Source organism: Furipterus horrens, unplaced genomic scaffold (genome assembly GCF_987537825.1).
Source record: "Furipterus horrens unplaced genomic scaffold, mFurHor1.1.pri manual_scaffold_15, whole genome shotgun sequence".
In the NCBI taxonomy this organism is placed as follows: Eukaryota; Metazoa; Chordata; class Mammalia; order Chiroptera; family Furipteridae; genus Furipterus; species Furipterus horrens.
In genome coordinates, this window is record NW_028327185.1 from 23,303,068 (window position 1) to 23,316,505 (window position 13,438).

The window sequence follows — 13,438 nt, forward strand, 5'->3', positions numbered from 1 at the left end:
GAAGGGTGTTTTGGATGGTGGTGAGCGCAGAGGGTCCGTGGACGTTGAGCAGGAAATCAGCACATTTGCATTTTGGACTTAGGCAAAGCCGCGGTGGGGCATTGATCTCCAGTGCACAGGGAGAGTGGAAGGGTGGGAGGGAGGAGCTGAGATTAGGGGGTGGCCTCTCCGTCGGGCATTGCTTTAAAAAGGCCATAAAGCCTTGGACGGTCCCACAGAGGGTGGTGGTGGGGGGTGTCCTGAAAGACGCTAGGATGTGGGCAGGCAAGAGGCTGGCAGGACTCAGAACAGCCAGGGTGCCCGTCCCGGGAGCAGAGGAGGGCGTCGGTGCGTGGGTGCTATGTCCTGCGCTTAGACTCATGCAGAGCAAGGCCGTGCCCAGCCTGTGCTGTGCTGAGTGAGGCGCACGGACCGAGTGGGCCCGGCCCTCTTCTCTTTCTGTAGACACGTGGGGTTTCGAGTGAAGGCCACAGCTCTGCCCACGTGCCAGTGGTGTGACGCGTGCAGGTGACTTAAGTCTCTCTGTCAAGTGTGGTCATGTAAATAGCAGCTTCCACTTCACGGGGCAGTTCCGAACATTCAGTGAGAACGTGCTTGGAACGTACTTGGTGCTGTGACGAGATCAACACATTTTTATTGTTGTTACTGTTTAGGCATGAGAGCAGCCTGTAGTCAGACGAGGAAAGATTGGCGGGACCTGGGCGTGTGGGGGACAGGGAGGAGAGCAGAGATGTGGGAGAAAGAGACACTGACTGCTAAGCACACCGCGGGTTCTTCTGGATCGAGGGTACTGGATGGAACGTGGTGAGCCAGGGCACCCGTCGTTGCTCAGGCGCGGGGGCCAGGGATGGACGGGTGTGGTTTTGTTTTAGTGGTTGGATGTTTTCCTTTTCAAATGGGAATACTCGGTGTCAGATCCCAGACTGCTCGCCTGAACTCACGGGCAGGGATGGCTGTTGCTGCCTCTCCCAGGCTCGGAGCGTCTGTGTGTAACCTGGCGTGTGATCGAACATGCCTCCCACCGAGCACACCCCTCTGACCCGGCAGATGGTTAGGGGGAATTCCAAACATTTGAATGTTGTTCTGGACCCACTCCCATCAAGGACATGTTGAAGTCTGGCCCCTCGATATCATTCTTGCTTTGATATTGATCATTTGTGTGTCACATCGAGAGCAACATGTCACAGCTCTTCCTGGGTGGTGACATCAGTAAGAACACCTCCCTGGTGCCCCTTGTACAGCATGTTTACATGGGTGAAATTGGACCAACATGGATGTCAGGTCACGAGTGGAGGGTGAAAATGTCAGAACCAGGCACCAGGAGCCCAAGGATGTTCTTAAGAAACAAGAGTTGTGCTTGTCTTGATTACATAGTGGGACTGAGTCATTACTTGCATGCAATGATAAGAACAATTCCTTTATTTTTATGTTTGTAGAACACTTTCTTTTTTCGTATCTTGTTCATGTCATCGTGTGGACATTTCTCTGGCTCTCTCTGTCCTCGCCCCGAGGCGTCGGTGGCTCCGAGGGCTGGGGAAGGACAGAGCCGCACAGCCCTTGGGCAGCCTTTCTTTAAGTGATAGGAATCTGTCTGGGGGGACACAGGACGACAACATAAAACCTATATTTGTTTTATTTAAAAAAAGGAGTAAAACCATTTGACTTCCGGACAGCGGTTTGTAAGCTGGGCCAGTCCCACAGGAACACGCACAGTTTCTTTTTCCTCGTTGCTCCTTGCTGTGGTATCCCTGGCTGTCCTGCGGCTGACGTGAAAACTGAAGTCGGACCAGGTTTGTTGGGAGAAGCGGCGGACTGGTTCAGGGGACGGCCAGAGGGACACTTGCGTAATTTAGGAGCATTTGTCATGATTGCTGCGTTCCTGAATGGGTCTGTGGATCTGCTCAGGTCTCGTTCCCTTGACAGTTATTGAATATCCATGATTAGAATCGTAGTCATAAAAACGACCCTTCGATGGTGGGTCCCATGCCTCTAGGTGCCTGTGGAGTTGTCTCTAACTTCCTCTCCACGTTGCGTTTGCGTACATGGTTACCTTTGCTTTCTCACGTGAGTATTAGAGACACTGTTACAATGAAGAGGGTGCTCGTCAGTTAATGAAATGGAGTTAGGTTGGAGAACGATGCCTACAAAATAAAATATTCTTCCCTCTGCTTCCTGCTTACATTCCTTTGTGGATTAAATTCTGAAATGCTCCTGAAACACAGCATTACTGTTGTTTTAAGTTTCTTGAGATTGTTCTAGGAAGACATGCAGATATAAAATTACTGGTATACAACTTGTCTAAATAACAGTGGAAGTAGTAAAACCATCATCGACAGAAGTTGTGAGCAGTCAGGTGGAAGGGGGAGGTCCGTGAGCGTGAGCTGTGGCGTGGCAGTTTCTCTGGTGGATACTGAGAGACGGCACGTGAGGAAGAAGCAGGTTTTGGTGCTTGTCGGGTACCACATAGTGTTTTAATGACTGCTTAAAAAGAAACTTCCACACCGATGGTTGCGAGGGGCGGGGGCTTGGCGGAGGGGGTGAAAAAGGGGAAGGGAGGAAGAAGTACGATCGGCAGTTCCGGGATAGTCACGGAGTGCAGAGCCAGCGTGGGAATAGAGTCAACAATGTTGTGGTAACTGTGCAGTGCCAGGCACTTGAATAATCGGGAGGTCACTTCTTAGATGATAAAACTTAGTCACTGTGCTCTACACCCGAAATGAATTTTGTTTATCAGCCGTAATTAAAAAAGGAAAACAATTTAAAAATAAATAAACTTTTGTTCTGGAGGCTTGGGATTTGATTACCAATTATTATTTGAAACATGAAATATTTTATATGTGGAGTCTATTTTGTTCTAGGTTCTGTCTCTGGATTGTATCTTATTACTTCCATCCATTTTTATGTGACTGTAATGAAATGTGCACACGCTTATTTACGGATTAAACATGCACCGTCTGAATTAAGGATGCCATACTTTTAAGTTAATAACTTTTAAAATGGATAAATTAGGGGAATGTTATTCAGGGTTGTTATTCAGGACCTGTGATTTGCAAACCAGTATTAGGGGAATATTTTTTGAGAAGCAGTATTTGAATGTTAAAATGGATTTTGCCATATAGTTCATAAATAGTTTTATTTATTCACTAAAAAATAGTGGAATGACTAGAATGTTCTGGGTGCTGGGGTTATAGTAGCAGAAAAAAAGACAGAAAGTTTCTTTCCTCAAGGAGTTTCCATTCTCGAGGAGACATGAGACCATGCAAACCCAAATGTGCTTCTTTATAAATGCACACAGACAGGCGATCTCGGTGAGATGCAGGAGGTGATGCTGAGGGCTATGGAGAAAAGGGAAGGCGAGAAGGAACTGGGGAGCGTTCATGTTTGCGTGTGTGTTTGAGAGAGAGGTGGGAGGGGCATCAGCAGGGAGAGGTGGTCTTCTCCAGCTCATCAGTCGTTACTCTGGGTGCCAACTTGCTCCGTCTTGTACTGTCACATGCAGGGCAGTTAAGTCCCCGTTGCTGGCATTAGCTGGGAAAGAATGCTGTGTTTGCTTTAGAGAATGTGACTCAGCAGGGAGAAGCCCTGCTGTATGTTTGTAGGAAGATGTTTGCCTCTGTGCCCCTTTTAACATTCTCATGATTTAATGAGCTTTCCGTGTAAAGAAATGATAAGGCATAAGGTGGGTTTGGTTAATGAATTAAATGTCTCAGTCTGACTTAGAGAGATGCAGTTTGTGCCTGCAGCGTTTGTGTGTGCTCAGGCCCGACCTAGGGGGAAGCTCTCGCGTTCAAGGGCGACCTCAGCACAGAGGGCTTCTCTCATCCTCCACCGCTCTGGTCTCCGCCTGGCCCTCTGGGTGCCTTTCCGGCCTGGGTCTGGAACTAGGATGGGTTTGCTGAGCAGTTTTGATGGAAGTCGGATGTAAAGGAGAGCGGTTTTCTCTTCTTTGCCTCTTCTGCCTTCAGGGAGATTCACCCCTCTCCCCAAACTTGGCTCCCACTGGGAGCAGACACCCTGGCCCTGCCCCAGCCATGTCCTCACGGAGCAGCCGGACTTGGTCAGGGGCCACACTCCCGGGGAATGACCGGCTAACGTACCCCACAGGTTTGAAGGCGAAGGACTGAAAATCTTCACAGGAATCTCGGTAAAAATGAAAAAACAGTCGAGGTATTTGATGCACTTAAAGTGAGTGAGTTAAAAAAGAGACAGTGGATTAAAAAACAACATTAAGAAAAAAATTTTCCATATTTTCTTGATGTAAATTTAAGATAATTTTTACTTGTCCACATTTAGGTTATTTAACTTAATCTAGATATAAGCAACATCTTTTAGGGGGAAAGAAGAGCTTTCTCTTATTTTTAATTTCCAAATGCCTCTATGGTGGTATTCTGTATGGACGGAACGTGAAAGTAGTAAGCTACGTTTTGCCATCTTTCTGTCAAGTGCGATTTACACGAGTGTCTTCATATCGAGTTGACAGAACGATATTAATGGCTTTAATCCAGGACAGCTCATGCGCATTTTATACAGATGTGTCATCCCGAAATGTACCTGTTGGCCGGTGCAGCACCTTGAAGAGTGATGCTGCTGCAAACTCTGCTCCTGAGAGGATGCGCGATGCCGCTCCGACTCCCACACGGGCAGGACTTCGGGTCTGGGTCTGTCACTGTCAGGTTCCCACAGCTACTTTGTCACCTGTCGGTGGCCCAGGTGTGCCACAGGCACTGTCCCCGGCAGTGACACGGAAGGCAGTGGCAGGAACAGAAGCTCTACCATGAAATGTGTGAACTGAAACTCTTGGCATTTCACTCTGCAATGACCTTCTAATCTTGGGTCTCCTTTTCAGTCACTTGAACTGGGTTCCTTTCACTCATGCTGGTGACCTGTGTGCTGGAGGGGTTTGGGCGTGTGCTGGGTTTGAAAATGACTGAGAGCAGCCCTTCGTGAAGACGCTGCCAGTCTATTAGGATCTCAACAACACTGCATTCAGGAGAAAGTGAGTGTTAACCTGGGAGAGGCCAGTCACCGTCCTTTCACAAGTTCGAGTGTAGAAAACATGCTCGTCATTCTACCCTTTGTGCAAGGTCAGGCGAGGCAGGAGTCCATAGGCTGTTGAAGAACAATGGGAACCCACATGGAGAGTGATGCTGGCTAACTCAGAATGGTTTGAGGTCCCCCGTTAGTATTATTGTGCTGACTCCTGAAAGACTGTCTGCTTGTAATCCCGGGAGGGGAAGAAAACTGTCTGCTAGTTCAGCATGTCCACCAGAGCAAGGAGAAAACTATTGTGAGGTGAGTCCCACATCCTTGGCTAAGAGCCTTCTCTGTTGGGGGCACCTGGCTTCAAGTCCCAGCCCAGGAAAGAGTCCCTGTGCCCCAGGCAGGAGCCCGAGCCTCTTCCGTCTAGGGGATTGCACTGGCTGAGGGGCCGAGAGGGGAGCAGAGGGACTGCGGGGTCACAGAGCAGAAATGATGAAAATGGTGGCCCAGGACCCAGCAAGGAACAGGTAAGTCAGGAGGGGCTTGAGACCCTTGAAGGAGGGTGAGCCAGAGTGGACCGGTCCATCTCAGTGGGAAGCACCTAGTCTCTCACTGTGAAGGGTTATGTTAGTTGCAGGGTTTCTGTAGACACTTTATCAAGTTGAGGAAGCTCCCCTCTAGTCCCAGTTTATTAAGTTTATCATGACTGCACGTTGGATATTGTCAGATGATTTTATGATATTATGACTTTTATTCTTTAGCCAGCTGCTGTGATGGATTTTATGAATGTTCAGTGGTATTTTTATCAATAATCTTATGTGCACAAAATGAGAAAAGTAACCATATTTGCTACATATACTGAAGCCAAACTTTTCTTTTGAGATAAAAATAGTAATAGTTCTGTGGATACCAATTATGACTTTTATAGTATATTTTATTGAGATTTCAAAAAAAACCCCACTAATTTTAAGTTTGAAAACATTTTCAAAGGAGAATCAAATGCTGTCATCCATGGTGCATTCATACAACATTAAGTTGGGAAAATGAATAATTCTGATATGTTACTTCCCTGCATTACAGTAACCAAAATGCATTGATAAAGCTATTTTTGTCCTTACTGAATTCTTCATAAACAAGTGTAAGCATTTGAATTGACAAGGCAATCTTCAGAGGCTGGCAAGCTACTCTACTATTTTTAACTTGTGTAATTGATTCATTATCAAAATTTGATGTGACTGATTAAATTACCCTTTCTTATTGTTGTGCTCTATTTTGGTGTTCAGCATTTGTCACATAGTCTAGCCTCTCTCTGGACAGAAATGAAACCAGAATGCATGACAAACTAGAACTCTAATAGCAGCGTCTTTCACTGCTTTCAAGTCACATGAAAAATGGGAAATGGGAAGAAGTGGAGTTAGAGGTACTGTGGTAATAATTGACTTGCCATCTATTCAGTTTTAAAATAATATGAGGGGGGACCCAAAAAATCCCAGAATTTATTTATTAAAAAATTGTGTATTTATTCTTACATGCTTAAAACTTCCATCACCTCCATTGGCGCTCTCCATTGGTGCAATACTCCTGTCAAGACTTTTTCCCACTGCTCAAAACAGTTTTTGAACTCAGTGATTTTGATGCCTTTTAGGGCTTCTGCCATTTTTTTGTTTGTTTGTTTCACCTCTTCCTCATCGGCAAAACGTTTTCCTTTAGGACTCTTTTCATCCAGAGAAACAGAAAGACACAGTCGCTCAGGGTGAGATTGGTTGAATAGGGAGGGTGGGGCACAGGGGTCATGCTGTTTTTGGTCAAAAACCGCTGAACACTCAGTACAGTGTGGGCAGGTGCACTTGTAAATCACCCGTCACGAAATGGGTAAATGTGCTGAGACTTCAAAAATTTCACTGAAGCCAAATGCAGCCTCTCTCTACAACACCAGCTGGTGCGCTGATACAGATGGGTTCCTAGAACACTCACCTAGTGGGGGAGGTCTATACTACAAGGGACCCGTCCTCCAGAAGGTAATTCTGAATTTTTTAGGTCCGGCCTCATATATTCACTCCTTTATGCTTCCTTATGTCGAGGAAACACAGGTAGATGGAAAATGTTTCCACTGTTCTTTTGTAATTTAGATATAAAACATTTGTGTTTCTTATACTTCATTGATCAAACTGAAGGTTTTTTTTGGATGAACTAAGTGCTCTGAAATATGCTGAATTTATAATTATCTTGGGGGGAAAAATAATGAATCAATCACTCAATATTTAGAAATGTCATTCAGGCTACATGAGTTGGACTTCCTAACACTTACTGTAATGTTTAATTTTGTGTGTTAACTTGATTGGGCTACAGGATGCCCAGATACTTGATCAACCATTATTTGGGGTATTTTTGTGAGGGTGTTTTTAGATAAATTTAACATTGAAATTGATAGACCGAGTAGAGCCAATTGCCCTTCCTGGTGTGGGGCGGGCCTCATCTCATCAGCTGAAGGCTGGAGTGGACGGAACAGCTGAATCTTCCATGAATCAGAGGGGATGCCACCTGCCTGGCTGACTTTGTGCTGAGACATCGGTTGTCACTTGCTTTTGGGCTGGAACTGAAACGTTGGCTTTTTTGAATCTGGAACCGGGTGTCGGTCTTTGCACTGGACCTCACCCCGCCAGTTCTCCTTTATCTGTGCCTTACCACCTGCAGATCTTGGAACTTGTCAGCCTCCATGACTGCATGATTTGTACGTGAACTTTAAGACTGCAGAGATAAAATAATCACTTCATTTGTTACATAGAACCACCTAAAGAGGAAGGAGTATGTAGATCATGGCTGACAACACGCTAGAAGCAGACCACTGCACCCTAGAAGAGGCTAGCAAAGAGGTGGTCTTAGTTATGGCTTTCTTTCCTATGTATGTTGTCGCAAGCAATTTTATGATAAACATATATGATACTATTGACAGTTCAATTAAACAAACAATATCCGTCCTTAACTTCCAGTCTGGAAAGATTGGATGTGACACCCCCACCATCATCATCATCATCCACCTGCAGAGGCAACGTGTGCCTTGTAAGGGGCTCTTCCTGGTGGTCGCAAGGGCTACATCCTCTACCCTTCCTCACTGGAGCCCAGTGGAAATTGACTTCATTTACCTGTGAGGAAATGAGGCACCCACAAGTTAAGTAACTTTGCACAAGTCCATATGAGAAAGTGACATATTCAGGAAATTAATAACCATTAAATGTGAAAGTAACTTAGCACTTATTCCATCCCTGCAAAATGTGAGCTCACACCTCCGACGCCCTCCAGTGAAGGTGCCCTGTGGCTTCACGGGAAAGGAAGTGGGGTCCTTGTGGGGGGAGGGTGCCCTTTACAACATCGGGTCCTTTATTATAAATTGTTCCATGATTCTGTGCGAAGGTCCACAGGTTGGAATTGTGTATCCTGCAAACTTTTTTTTATAAATCGACGCCAGTATCTGGCAAACAGTCCAGCTGTGAAGCACTTGTCAGGACTTGTGCTCTCATTAGCCTGCAAATGCTGGTGTTTTCTGGGCTGCAGGTTCTGAGGATGAGCTATCCTGGCTGTCAAGGGGCCTCTTTATACTGAGAAGTAAGTGGTTTGACAATTGGAATAAGACTTAAATTGTATTTTGTGATAAAAAATACAAAAATAGCTCACTGCTTTTATTTCGGTGGACAATACCATCATACTTACGAGGAGTAGAACTGATGGCATAATAGGAAGAATTGTGCTTGTTTAAAGAATAACCTGAAGGGCTTTCTTCAGGCAGTTTTATGTGATCAGCCTGAATGTGAGCTCCTTAATGAGGCATATTGTACGGTGGATAATGTAGTATGTGGATGTGGATGTAAATTAGAGCCTGCAGCCTGGGGTTTTCAAAGTGCCGTTGAACAAGGCACATACTGTTGGTTCTTAGGTATGAGTATCTTTAAAATTCCTCTTAGTGACTTCGACTTTTTCTGGTTTATGAGCTGGGAGGTCCTTTACATTTTTTTTTTTTTTTTTTACAAATAACATTGTCTAGTAATTTTAGCATATTTTATTTTTCTCATTGTCTGGTTTGTTGGAAAAAAATCTTCAGTAAATGGAGAGCTGCACAGGTGCGTTTGTGTTTTCATATCTGTGGGCCTCCTCTTGAATTTTGGCGTCCTTTCCGCTGTTTACATTGCGGTCTCCTGGGATAATGAGCTCACCGCTGCTGGTCCTGTGTGTCTGTTTAATTTCTTAGGGACTCCGTCTTCCTTCTCAGTTGTCCGGTTGGTAAGGGCACTTGCTGTGAAGATGATTCTTGAGTTGTGTGAGTTTGAATTTGGTTTCTAAAACTATGCAGTGGACTAGTTGGTCTTTAAACAGCTGTTTTCCTAGACTTGGACTTCACACTGGAGACACACTGCAGGGAAAATGGACAACCTCTTCCTGGGAAAGGGGCGTTTCTCCAGCTGGACTGATGTCTACGTAAGTCTGAATGTGCTTCATGCCATTTCTGATGGACCAAGGGTCTTATACCCAGGATTGTGATCTTGTGATGCCAGTTTCCAGTGTGAAGAAGCCCATGAAGCCATGTTGAGTCAACTGTTGACATTCTTCTGCACCTGCCACCTGTTTACATGGGACCCTGTGTGACAGCCCATCTCCTAGGCCAACAAAGAACTGTGCTCAGGCACCAGATGCTCTGCATCGGCCAGGGAAGCAGTTTAAAAACCATAAAGAGAAAGGATTAAAGGCAAAAGCCCCTTCAGGGGACAAATATTCAAGAAAGTTAACCAGATAAAACTAAAAATATTTTAGATAGGAAGGGGGATCCAACTTTTGCCTTTATATTTTTCTTTTTAAATATTTCCCCCAAATTAAAAATGTCATTAAATTTCTACTTACATAAATAATAAAAGAACATTGTGAAATTCAGTCAGTAAAGGAAAAGTTATGAAAGCGAGTAAAACTTCTGAATAATTCTTATACTTGATCATGTATAATATATACAATCTTACATAAAAATGTATTTATGCTATTTGTATCTTAGAATCCATTTTATTTTGTTTTCAAGCTTAATTCTTACATACCTTTCACCATGTAATTAATATTAATAGCTTGGTGTTCATGATTCAACAACTTTCTCCATCCTCATACAGATGATATATCTGCATGTGTACGTACGGATATATCATCTGCATGTGTACCTACACACCCACATATATATATGATAGATTTATAATGATTTATTGTTGTACAGAAAAAAGTATGTCATTTGCTTTCCTCTATCTTATTTATCTTACTTTAACACATCAGAGAATCTCTTCCTCCTTTTATTTTCTCTCGGTTCATTTTGTTCTCTATTTAATATTTTCAGACAGCTCTTTATTTCCTTTGTTTTAATTATTTCTTCTTTAATAATTAAGGGATTGCAGGCTAAAACTTTTCAAAGTTGCCCTGCAAATCATGGATGGTTATGAAGTGTTCTCTTCTTTAGGTTTAATTCCTATGCAAGGTCTAATTTCTATTTCCTCTCTGACCCATGAATCACTTAGGAGAGTTTCTTAATTTTCCAAGTTTTTATTTTTTGCTCTCTTTAGTATTTATTTCCAAATTTTCTTGATTGTTATCAGGAAATGTGATGAGTAAATATCATTACTTTTAAAAGAATCTGATAGCCCTGGCTGATGTGACTGAGCTGGTTGGAGCGTCATCCGTGACTGAAGGGTTGAGGGTTTGATTCCTGGTCAGGGCGCATACCTAGGCTGCAGATTCGATGCCCAGTCTGAGCGTGTATGGGAGGCAACTAATCAATGTTTCTCTCTCTTCCCAATCGATGCTTCTCCCTTGCATCAATGTTCCTCTCTCTCTCCCTCTCTCATGGAAGGCAGTGAAAAAATGTCCTCAGACAAGGATAACAAAATAAAGAAATAAAACAATCTGATAAAGTTTTCTTTGTGGCCAAGTACAAGATCTTTATTAAAGTTCTGATTGACTTAAAAAGCTATATTTGTGTGTATCTTTATATGTACATACATGTACAAACATTGCATCTATACTTTGTCATTCATTATTTTTCAAGTATATACCCAGAGGTTGTGGTTTAATTGCTCTGCAAGTTGTCTTTGAGTTGGTGGTTTTAAGGTTTCCCAGGTGATTCTAAAATAACAACCAATGCTAAGAATCACAGCCCTAATGAAACAGTGGTTCTAGCCCTGTGGAATAGCCACATCAGCACCGGCTGGGAACTTGTTAGGAACACAGATGCTGGGGTCTCACCCAGTTCCGCTGAACTGGGAGCCACAAGGTGGTTCTGATGTTCACTGCAGACTGAGAATCACTACAGCTGCACTCGACACTGAGGGTGGTTTTTTCCCCTGGGAGACATTTGGTAACGTCTGGAAACTTTTTTGGTTGTCACAACTGGTGTGGGGCTCGGGGACAGCTTCTGCTGGCACTTAGGTGGTGGAGACCAGGGATGTGGTGACCACCCTCTGGTGCACAGCAGAGAATAGCACCGAGTGCCATTTGGACCCAGATAGACCACGGTTGTCAAACCTGGCTCCACCTTCCAACCAGCTGGAGAGCGGTTAGACACTCTGACCCCAGACCTGGTCATTGATGAGGGCATGGCACGAGGATTGTTAAAAGCCGTCCACGTCATTATATTCACAGACACTGGCCATCGGTGCTGCTAAAACTCTTGGGCTGCAATGGATGAGTCAGGATGGTCCTGAGCCTACTGATCAGTTTTTATATGAAAAGATAGACACGTAGTCCTTTTACCTCCTGAGGTGAAGGAATAGGAAGTACAAACACCAATTTCTGAACTTGCCAAAAAATCAGGCTGCAGCTTGAACAAGCTCCTAGATTGCTAGATGTAACTAACAATTTAGAGGTTCATGTTAAAAGCACTCCGAGCAGTTTATCAGCAAAATCCAGAGTATAGAAAGTGCTTCAGGGTGGATGATACTGATTTTTTTTTTAAACAAATGTCAAGAAGGAAAAACAAAAGAGCGGAAGGGAGTACTGTTGTAGAATGGATGAAATTAACATCTAACCAATGTGTGCGTCTTGTTTGGATCTCGATTTGAAAAAGCAACAGAAAACAGACACTTTTGAGATAATTGGGAAAATTGGAACACTGAACGGGTATTTCATGAAAACAAATCATATGCATGTTTTTGGGTTGTATGTGGAGGGGTAACCAGAGGTGGTAGGGGACAAGGATTGGCCCTGTGTTGATCATTGTTCAGCTGTGTGCCGGGTGTTTGGGGGTTATCATAGTAGTCTCTCTACTGTTCTGCACATATGGGCAGTTCCAGAATAAGAATAGAATGAGAAGGAATATTTAAGTAGGTAAGAATAAAAGCCAGTGGGAATAGTGTTAGAGAAGCTGTCATGACAGAAGGGGTTTCCACAGTGTTAAAACCAAAAAAGCCCATTAGGTTTGGGAAGGAGGGTCATTGATGGTCTTAGTGGCATCTGGTTCAGTGGAGAAGTGGGCCTGGAAGCAGGGTTGGGGGCGCTGAGAGGCAGGGGCCAGAGAGGAAGATATGGCCAGACATGTTGCTATGTTGACAGCACAGGGTTGTGTGAAGGTGGAAGGTCTGGTGCAGCAGGAGGCGGTAAGGACTCGGGGAGGAAACGGTGCTGCGTAGACCCCGGTTCCCTCCCTAGGCTGCCGCGTGGCGGGCACCGAGACCAATTTGGCTGATGTGAACAGTTACTTAGCCTCCCTAGCAAACGGGTATTACGAGGGCTTTGGAAGTTGGGGGTGTGTGTGATGAACATTCAAATAACTTTGTGTGTGTGTGTGTGTGTGTGATTTCTTGCTTATATTTTTGGTGATATTATCCTCATCATTTTTTCAGATTGTTATACTAAAGAATTAAAATCCTCTTTTATATATTTTTAAAATGTTTTAAGTAGAACAAAATGTAGACCTGCTAATAATTATACAAATGTGTTTAATGATATATTAGCCTACACCTAAAGTCATAGATGCGTGTTTTATGGGCCGGACTTAAGTGAGGTGAGTATTCTTCGCTGAGGGTGGGGGGAGGGGGAGGCGGGGCGGGAGGGGATGGGCGGGGTTAGAGGAGAAAGTGAGATGTTGACGCCCAGCGCTTATTCAGGGCTGACTTACGTTGTCACGCTGTTTTCGGTCACTTTTATTTCCAGCGCTATGGTATTATTGAAAGAGTGTGCCTTTAAGTGTGTATTCAAAGGCTTCCCGTGTGCTTCTCTCCTTTAATGAGCGTGGGAAGTAGAGCCCGAGAACGACGTGTGTCAAACTGCGCCTCTTTCTGTGACAGGACCGTCCACTACGAAGGCGGCGCCGTGTCCGTGCACGCGCGCTCCCTGTGGAGACTGGAGACCCTGCGCGTCGCGTGAGTAGAGCCCTGCCCGCGGCCGGGGTGGAGTGGGGGGCTCTCCCGGGCCCTGACTGTGCTGGGTGGGGACGGTCCTG

At 44.6% G+C, this 13,438-nt stretch overlaps 1 protein-coding gene across 2 annotated transcripts in view; it reads left to right on the forward strand.

The window, feature by feature from the left end:
* Nucleotides 1-13,438, forward strand: part of RYR2 (ryanodine receptor 2) — a 550,937-nt gene that overhangs the window by 258,679 nt on the left and 278,820 nt on the right. For both annotated transcript variants that reach the window (XM_090263510.1, XM_090263509.1), the window contains one exon: nucleotides 13,284-13,358. In XM_090263510.1, the coding sequence (XP_090119636.1) occupies nucleotides 13,284-13,358 (75 nt within the window). The remainder of the gene's footprint in view (nucleotides 1-13,283; nucleotides 13,359-13,438) is intronic.